Below are 9,808 nucleotides of genomic sequence, written 5' to 3'. Positions count from 1 at the left end.
TGTATAGAGAAAGATTGCGTTTTTTACATACATCTATAATTATAATGGCTTGGGACTTCGTTTACACAACTACGATTGAGTCGAAACGATCGCTTGCTAGCTAGATCGTAATTATTTAAGTTCTCTCATCATTATTATTATTAGAGTCAAATAAATTACGATAGATAATAACAATAATAAATCAGTTTATTTGCAAGAAAGAGCATTCACCATAAGGAGGGAGCTTGTAGTTTATTGTTTATCAGAATGCCAAATCGTAAAATGACTGCTTCACGACTGATTTGAGCGCTACCGCCGCTGCGAAAACCGCTGTGAGAGTTCGAAAAGTGAGTTACAGAATCGCAAGGCTGAGCTGGCACTTTCCTGGCTCAGCGAATAAGTATCGCAATACAGCGTGGAAATGCTGCCAGCGTAAAAGGTACACTGCCACAGGACAGGGACCAAAAGATTTAAATTTGTTTTGATTTTCTTTTTAATTATTTTTATTATTACTTTGTAGTTTAGGAAAATTGAAAAAAACTGTATACTTGATTGTAAATTAAGTTTTAAAAAAATAAGAACAGTTAATATATCTATAATTGTCGTCAAAACTTATGTCTAAATTCTCTCCCACATTATAAGGCAAGGTGCCTTTAAAAATCGAATCACCTTCCCCTTGAAAGCATTACACAGCAGTGATTCTATAACTTCTGGGAAGGTTTAGATAGTTTGATTCATAAAAAATTACATAAAATTGGTCTCATCGTATTGAAAAATCTTGAACTGTGGGAATTATTACGGTTCGATTAATGACAACTGTGAGAATGTTTGATATCCGGCGGTACAGGAAACCTTTTGCAACTGCTTATGATATTGAATAGCTAATGAGAGAATTGGTAGTGTGCTACAACGTTATTAATTACGGTCTTAAGTGGAGTTTTAATTATTATTTTTTTTGTTTTAACATCTCTTTTATCAGGTGTTACATTCATATGAATTGAATAGATAAGTTACACAATAATAATATCACTTTATTTGCATCACAATAATACAAAAAAGGAGAAAAATAAGGTTTGAAAATGAAGAAATGAAAATAAAGGATGGGCCGACTTACTGCTAAAAGCAATTTCTTCTAGATAACCCAAACATAATTAATGTTAACATTTACGAACTAGGATAAACCATGCCACCATTTTTGTGGTATATTGTTGTCAATTGTTTCTTAAATGTAAATTTAGTATAATAATATCTGCTCGCAATTTTCTGAATAATTCTTATACAGATGTGACATGTAATAATTATTTTTAAGAAAATAAATATTAATTGCCGATTATATAAAAGTTCTCTTTATACTTAAAACTAAATCTTACTTATATCTGAAAACTGTTTTAACAAAGTTCTGTGTGTATTAATAAATTTACAGAGATTAAATAAAATAACAGTTAAAAATCTAAAATAGAAACTAAAGTCTGACGAATTAATTAAATTATACAACACTCAGTTACATGTGATCTCTCTAACGCATAATTATTATAATAGACTAATTTTAAAATGGCGAGAGATGTTCCCATCTTTGTCTATGAATGACTACGTGAAGGAGATTTTATCAAATGAGAAACAAAATGGCAGTTTTTGTCAATTACGTATACGAAAATTAATATTAAGATGAAAACAATAAACTATTCTTTACATTGTAGAATAAACTTAATTTTTAAACTTTTCAATAAATACGGACGAAATAAACCAAGCAACGTTTTTTGAAGAGCATAAAGTGTGTTTTATTTATTATTTTCTTTTATATACAACAGAGGGCAAACTGGTACAAAGCTCATCTGATATTAAGTCATCCCGCCCATCATGGACACTCTGAATGCCAGAGAGCTCGCGAGTGCGTTGCCGGCCTTTAAAATTATTATATATTCTGGTGTACCTGTCGCTGTCGTAAACTGATTATTGAGTTATACAAATATTGCATATTAATATTTCTAAATTACTCTGATACTACAGCCTTAAATAGCCGGAAAAATATACATATGCAAATAACTGAAAGCGCCAACTATTCAAGGCTTATGATAGATTCGACTAATGTAAGTGCCTCGTTCGTCGTAGCTTATATATTAGTTTTTTAATTTTTTTATGTAATAGGAGGCAAACGGGCAGGAGGCTCATCTGATGTTAAGTGATACCGCTTGTGGACATTGCCAGAAGACTCGAAAGTGCGTTGCCGGCCTTTTAAGAATTGGTACGCTCTTTTTTTTGCTTTAAGTCGAATTGGTTTATTAATTGCAACAATATTTAAGTTAGAAGAGGAAACCCATTTACTATTTCAAGTTGAATAAGGTTATATTAGGCTATTTAATAAAAATGAAAATTCCTTGGGAGACACACAAATATAAAACTTTAACCAATATTTTCCAACCTAGGGGAGTAATGGGGGCTAACGGGGTCGGGTCAGTCCCTAGACGACTAGAACGTCAAGTCAATCAAGCAAATTAACTTCTTGTTATCAAGATTGTTTCTCCTAAACAACACTATACTAGATGCACTAAAACCTGCTTTAACATTTCGCCCTTTAAGTGTCAAGTCTGTCAAGTTCAGGAGGGAAAGTGCAATTACATCTGTCGCACAAATTATACTCGACTAGAGATAGGCGTGCTTTCGTATGGCGCATCTTGAACTCTTCCGAGGTATAAAAGAACGTAACAGTGTGATTCACGAACCCATTGCTTTTAGTATTCGACACGAACACGAAATCAGGTACGGTTGTTTGGAATAAGAGCTTTGTATATTTGCATTAAAGCTCAGAATAGCTTGAAACGTTTGATGTGTTAGTGCTGTGTGGTGAAGTGTTGGTTTTCTTTTGACAGAAGCAGTCCGGTAGCAACGATGCGGTGGTTCATTTTGGTAAATATCTTTATGTTATTATGCTTAGTATTAATTTTATCTTTAACATATAATATGTGTGGCGGTTATGGTTTTTTTTATTAAAGAGCTTTAACTGGTAACGAAACTATTTTTTGTTTGTTAAAAACTAACTAACGGTCTCAGATTTCTGTATCTATTTCGTGATCATTTGCTTTTCTAAAAGCCAACTAGGTGATCAACCTTATGTGCCCGACACACGCCATCAACTTTCTAGGTCTAAGGCATGGCGGTTTCTTGACGATGTTTTTCTTCACAGTACGAGCGACTGTTAAATGACAAAGATGGATATTTTATTGGTACACGGTCGGGGTCTGTCGGGGTTAGAAATTACGACCTCAGGACTGAGGTGAACGACTGAGGACTGAATCCAATGAAAAATGAAAAGTTCATTTTTTTATTGCAACTATGTAATTCATTCACTGAAATTATTTTGAAATCTAAAATCGGACTCGAATTGGGCTTTTTTATAACTGATAACTGCGTTTTAAAGTTAATATACAGTTATAATTTATTTTATATTGTTAACACTTGGGCCTTGGGAATGGCTTTAAATTAACATCTTTGTGAAACTGTAAATTTGCAAAATGAACACATTTTTCATGTCGTTAAAACCGATAATGGTGTCTGGCTTTTTGTGCTCGTAATAACGGTACAATTTCTGCATTGCCAGGTTACCTAGATATTTGTATGCAGTCTTTTGACCGTTATAAAAACATTTTTATTGTAGCAGATATTAATTGAATACTAACACGGGTCTTGGGTTGGAGACAATAAAGGCTGATTACATATAAACCTATAAAATAAGGTAAAACGCATACATTTTAAACGGGTATTTATTTACCCTAACTGTCATGTTAATATACTAACACTTTTTTACTCAGGTATCTCTTGTTAGTCAAACTTCGCTAGACATATAATGCACAAAGTTAGAAAACCAATATAATTTTTAAAAGTACTATAATTCTCAAATGCTTGCCGATTTTCTAATTTCGTTGGCGTGATACGGTATCATTTTAAAAGTATTTAGGAATCAAAGTAAGATGGAACTTCAGCTTTGCAAATATCATTGATAAATAAGTATCACACAATGTCTTTAATGTAAACAAACACCCTATCGGACATTATAAATCGATTCGTTTCAGTCAACAATTTATCCATTCAAATATTAACAAACTTAATCAGACAATAAACAATTGAAATTTATTATTTCGCATATAATGTTCGCATCAATTTATCGACTGTGACTCTAAAACGCTGTAAGGGCCTGGTAGTATGTTAATGCGGCTCTTTGGGTCTTTGTTAATCGCCTGCGCACTTGTTTACCTATGACCTAATCGTCTTCTCCAATCTCAATAATGATTTGTATGACTTTGTTTAGTTTTGATGGTAAATTGTATGTAAAGCAATCAGAGTTGTAGTATTAAATATAATTTTGTTTAACCGTTTAGGATATTTTTATTTCTTATTAGGAACATTACATTCACTTGCTTGTAATATACTAATACAATAATTACGCTTGTGAATTAATTTTATATTACAATAGTAAAAAAGTACTACAGCAGGCAAGAAACAGAAGACTTATTAGATAAAAATGCAGCAATTACCAATTTTTAACAGTCACACAACACAAAACGAAAGCAACATAAAGGAATACAGAGAAACAACAAAATGAATAATTATATAAAATATAAACATTAATATAAAACGTTTTCGCATGTTTACTAGTAGAAACCCTGTTCTTTATGTTCCGACAAAAAAGTCAAAGTCACTTTAATCACTGAAATGACTTTTTACTGTATTTTTTATTCCGTGATTCAAATCATTACAAAAGCAAGACAAGTATTGAACTTTTTAGTATATTGAACACTTTTTACGTGGGCCATCAAAAAATATAAATGTAGTTTTTCATATCAATTGAAATTACATATTACTTTTAAATGTTACTGAATCTAATTTCACAGGGTCATATCCATACCTTAGAAAGGATTAGATTTTCTGAACTAGACACTAGGTAACTAATAAAACAGGTGCCACAAGTATACGACCCAGATACATTTAAATGTTTATCTAATTTTAAACATTCCTTTTGCAACTAGAATTAAAATGTGTTGATACATTTTTATAATTTTTTTTTAAATATTGTAAATAAAATTAAATATTACGTTTATTTTAATAACTTATGAAATATTAAGGAAGCAGATTGAACAAATATAAATAACACATTTTTATTACATGTTAGATTATTTATTACTCGATAAAGATGCAGTCGGTGATTAATCACGACTTGCATATAAAATCATTTGCTCTCGTTTTAAAGAGCGGTTTGTTGAGGTCCAGATGGCACTCTTGTATTATTGTGCCTATCTATATATCTCTACAATTCCTCGTTATATCCTACGCTGAGCTAGCGAAGTTGCCGCTATCTATATAGATTTATAGCCAGAATTAGTAGTAACAAGTTATAACCCAGCTAGTATGAACTTCAGACTAATCTATTACTAAATAACAGTCTGTCAAACAGTCAAAGAAGAGCTGTATAATTTCAAAACGCTACATTCAACTATTAAATAATACATTACAAATTTCGAAACAAGAAACGTCATTGCGAAAACAATTTGTATAAATTCTGTTTTGAATAGAAGTATAGATTGATGCAATCGTTTGCCGTCTATTGTTCTTATATTAATAACAATTAATATAAGCGTCAAAATCTTTCACTGTAAATGGAACATTTCTCTTTGTAATACTTAGTGAGTAATATCTTTTATAGGCTCTCATGACATAGTAACAATTAAATTTATTAAAGTGTCGACTGCAGTATTGTTTATGAAATAACTATACTTATTCTTTTTTAAATTCTATAATAATGATTCCCTTATAAATCAACTAGATTTACAGTTGTGGAATCTATACGTAATATGTAGTTAGTATATAAATTTGCTGGGATTTGCGAGATAAGCACAAATCGAATACTAAAAGTGATATACGTATAGTCATTGGAAGTAATTTACTCTTGATTTGTAATAAACGATGATGACTGTATGACATAGGGATTATACAGGAAACATTCACATAAACAATTCAGATGCATAACTTTCTCTTTATGAAGATTCACCGCGAAACTTTCATATCGCATTGCACAAATAACGCATATACGTAATATGCATTATTTGTGCTTATTTAGAAATATCTTATATAATTGTTATAACTATGAAATTGATTGAAATATTAACAATTTTTGCCTCAGATTCAGCAAAATTCTGTGTATTTACAAAACGTAAGAAGTATAAGCTGTCTTAAATAACGGAACTATGTTATGCAAACATAAAACGTTTATGAATAATTAAGGTTTTTAATTATGCCAAATGATTTGGAGAAAAGCGCGAGGTTACCGGGGCAAACTCTTGCGCATAATTGAAGTTATATAATACAAATATAACTGTGTAAATGTTGATATATTTACGTCTAAAATAAAACGATGAGTAATTATTAGTTTAAATATCGAAAATATATTAAAATTATGGAATGCGAGTATTGTAAAGAAATTCCAGTGTCAAATTATGTAAATAGCAAAATAGAGCGTTATAAATAATACTAGAATATGTAATAAAAGTTTAAATATTTGTTTACACTTATTTTAAAGCCAAACAGTCAACCAGATATAATTGTCTTATTGAGTTTTGTCTGTCTACCTTATATAAATAATCAATCAAAATTGGTGGATCGGTTAAAAATACGTGATACAACTTAACATATTTCTACATAGTTACAATTTGACGCAGCATATATCATTATTTTTCTCTCATTACGTAATTATGTAGCAATGTAAAGATTTCATCTCAAGCAAATTAGACATTGGCATTGCAATAAATATTATGTAAACTAGACAAGATACAAACTAGTTACTTACATTCTAGTATTGCATCTTGTATTATTTTTATTAATCCTTATTTGCCTCTAATATCATATAAGTTTGTTGGTATTGTACTTTCCGTCGTTAAGCTTAGGTGCTCTTGGTTGCACACATACGCATAAGTCCAGATTATGATTCCTGGAGAAAAAGTGCTAAATTAACAGGAGACTAATTATCGATTTTCCTAATAACATTTAATTTTTTAATTTCAGATGTTATGCTGCGTGATAGGAACGATAGCGGTAGCTGATCCAGATCCAAAAAAATATAAACCACAAGCACTTGAAACAGATAAAAAAGCAGAGAACCTCACTAACGAAGAAAGAAGTTTTTTAAGAGAGGTCGAAGAAAAGTTTGGTGTGAAATCTGAAATTCCCAGTGATAGCAAGGAAAAAGCCGATAACAAAGTTGGAAATAAAAATGTAACACATACTACCGAGAAAAAATTAACGTTTCCAGCAGTAATTGCCATAGAGATAGTGAATGATACTGATGCAAAAGGCAAAGGCAAAAGAACAATCGATGCTAATCTCGGATATGGTTACCGGACGAATAATGGATATACGTACAATTATTTCGGAAAATCAGCTCAAGATAAAGGAAAGTTCATGATTTATCCATATTCTCAAGAAGATATTCCCGCACATCAGAGCACCTTTAACTCTCATTACGTAGAAACGGGCGAAAATTATCAGAAAACATCGACTAATGTTGAAATACAGCCATCACAAGCGTTTGAACTAGTACCCGTTAAAGAACAGCAAACAACTTACGACTACAAAAAGCCTGAAGTTGAATTTAAAACACCATCTCCTCCTACTTATGGTAGTGATCCATCATCGACTCTTTATACTACGTATAATGGACAAGAATTTTCGGGATTGAGCGCCCAATTTCCTACAGTAATGCCAAATTACTTTGTAGATCCTTCTCAATTGCTAACAAATCCCCAATACCAGAGCGCGGGTCTGACTCAAGACCACTTAAGATCTCATGAATCACAACTCGGCCAAAGAATAGTACCAGTGTTAGTACTCAGAATTCCAAGTTCTTCAATTAAAAATCCTTCAGCTGAATTGTACGCAAACCTACCAAACAATTATCCTCTATCGTCTTATCTAAACAATGTAAACTTACAGCAATTGGTTAATCAATACTTCCAAAAACATGGATATTCATTTGCACCACAAATAATGGCGTATCAAAATTCAAATCTTTCTCCACAGGAAAGTGAACCACACTATGCTCATCCATATGTTAAGCCCTCATACACTCAATCAGACTTTTCTGGAGTACAATATTCAGCCGTGAAACCTGTAATGGCTAGATACCCATCAAGTTATAGCCCACAAAAATATGTATCTCAGTCTCAATCTTTGTACCGTCAACCTTCACAACAACAATACGAGTATCAATATCAATATATGCCACAAACTGCACAGCCCACTTCTTACTACGTTCAGTCTCAGTATGAACAACCATCTTCTTCTCCTGAATACCAGCATGTGCAAGCTTCTATAGACCAACTTGCCAATGTACATGAAACTCATTCTGTTGTGGAGCATAAAGTACCGGAACAAACAAGTCAAGAATACCCAGCTGAAAGCTATGATCCTCACCACGCTATTCAGCAAAGCGCTGTTCATCCAACATCTTCGTACTACACAACATCAGACACTTCTTCTGCGTATGAAGTGGAAAAAGAAAACGCAAACGAACATGCTTCTTTTGACCCCAGCTCTTATACATCTAGCTCAATTGGGCAAAAAGCGCAGGTTTCAGTTCAACCCTCAAGATTAATTCATTCAGAACAGTACGAAGAAAGTAGCGTTAATTCTGGCCAAGAATACACATATCAATCTCCACAACCTGAAAGGCCAAAAGCATTAGTACTGTCAGAGAACTATCCCAGCAAAGACCACACCATTGCCGCAGTATTTCCTAACTCGTATAGCGCTGCTCAGAATTCAAAACCTAGCGTTCAAACTGTTAGTTATGTAACTCCAATGCCATCAGCAAAATATCAATCGCAATTTAGAATAATGGTACCACAGACCGTCTTTAGATCGCCCACAAGCGATAAGGTAGCGTACGTTAACTCTAAATCGATGCATTACAACAACGCAGGCCGTTACACCCACGATGTGGAGCCAGAAGAAGAATACACTAGAACACATTATGTACCACCAGTGCCTACTAGGCCATCTTACCCTAGAAATTACCACAGCCATCCAAAACGAATGGCTAAACCTGACAATAAAGCAGCGGGTTCATCTAAAGTAGCCAAAAAGAATGAGAGGACTGACAAGAAGACAACATAAAGATAAATTAAAAATAATTGTAAATAGAACATAGGAATTAGGTCGAGTTAATATAAAGTTTGCGTAATTTCTAAGTTACAATTAAATAAATCACTAAAACTGAATGGTAGATTTTTTAGAGAAAGAGATTTACAAAAATATTTTATCAAAGTCAAAGCCATTATATAATTTTGGCAATGTAAAACTTAAAAGTATTATGGAATTGAGTTGTATTATTTATTAAGAGTCAGATTATTGAATAAAATCTGGCTGTTTCAGCGTGCAATATATTTAATGTAATGAAATGTATAATTTTACGACAGGATGTTATTATTGTTACTTATTAAAAAGTTATTCAAATTGTTGTTCATTCTTCTATCTTTATCCATACCTATAAAATTTTATAATGGATTTTACGCTATCAGAAATAAAATATGAGATAACATATTTTATTTCTGTTGACATTTAACAGAATATTTTTTTCCGTCTGTGCATTATATATTATATAAACGCTATCTTCAAAACTACGATGGATGTACGAAACACACAAACTACATAAACGAAAATGGGTTAGCAATTTTGACAAATAGGTAACATAGCTTAGGCGTATTTACCAAACGAATTAAAAGGTATTTACCAAATTAATTAATTACTACAAGCCTGATAAAAATTAAATAGCAAATTGTCAGCC

At 32.1% G+C, this 9,808-nt stretch overlaps 1 protein-coding gene across 1 annotated transcript; it reads left to right on the top strand.

The window, feature by feature from the left end:
- The first annotated feature begins 2,676 nt into the window (after positions 1–2,676).
- On the top strand, positions 2,677–9,242 carry LOC125051998. Its single transcript, XM_047652639.1, has 3 exons — positions 2,677–2,736; positions 2,847–2,883; positions 7,030–9,242. The coding sequence occupies exons 2-3, from the start codon at positions 2,866–2,868 to the stop codon at positions 9,136–9,138; spliced, it is 2,127 nt and encodes a 708-aa protein (XP_047508595.1). The 5' UTR covers positions 2,677–2,736; positions 2,847–2,865; the 3' UTR covers positions 9,139–9,242.
- The last annotated feature ends 566 nt before the right edge of the window (positions 9,243–9,808 follow it).

This window comes from Pieris napi, chromosome 8 (genome assembly GCF_905475465.1).
Source record: "Pieris napi chromosome 8, ilPieNapi1.2, whole genome shotgun sequence".
NCBI classification, from domain to species: domain Eukaryota; kingdom Metazoa; phylum Arthropoda; class Insecta; order Lepidoptera; family Pieridae; genus Pieris; species Pieris napi.
Note: the sequence above shows the minus strand (reverse complement) of the source record. Positions and strands in the feature narration are given on the sequence as shown.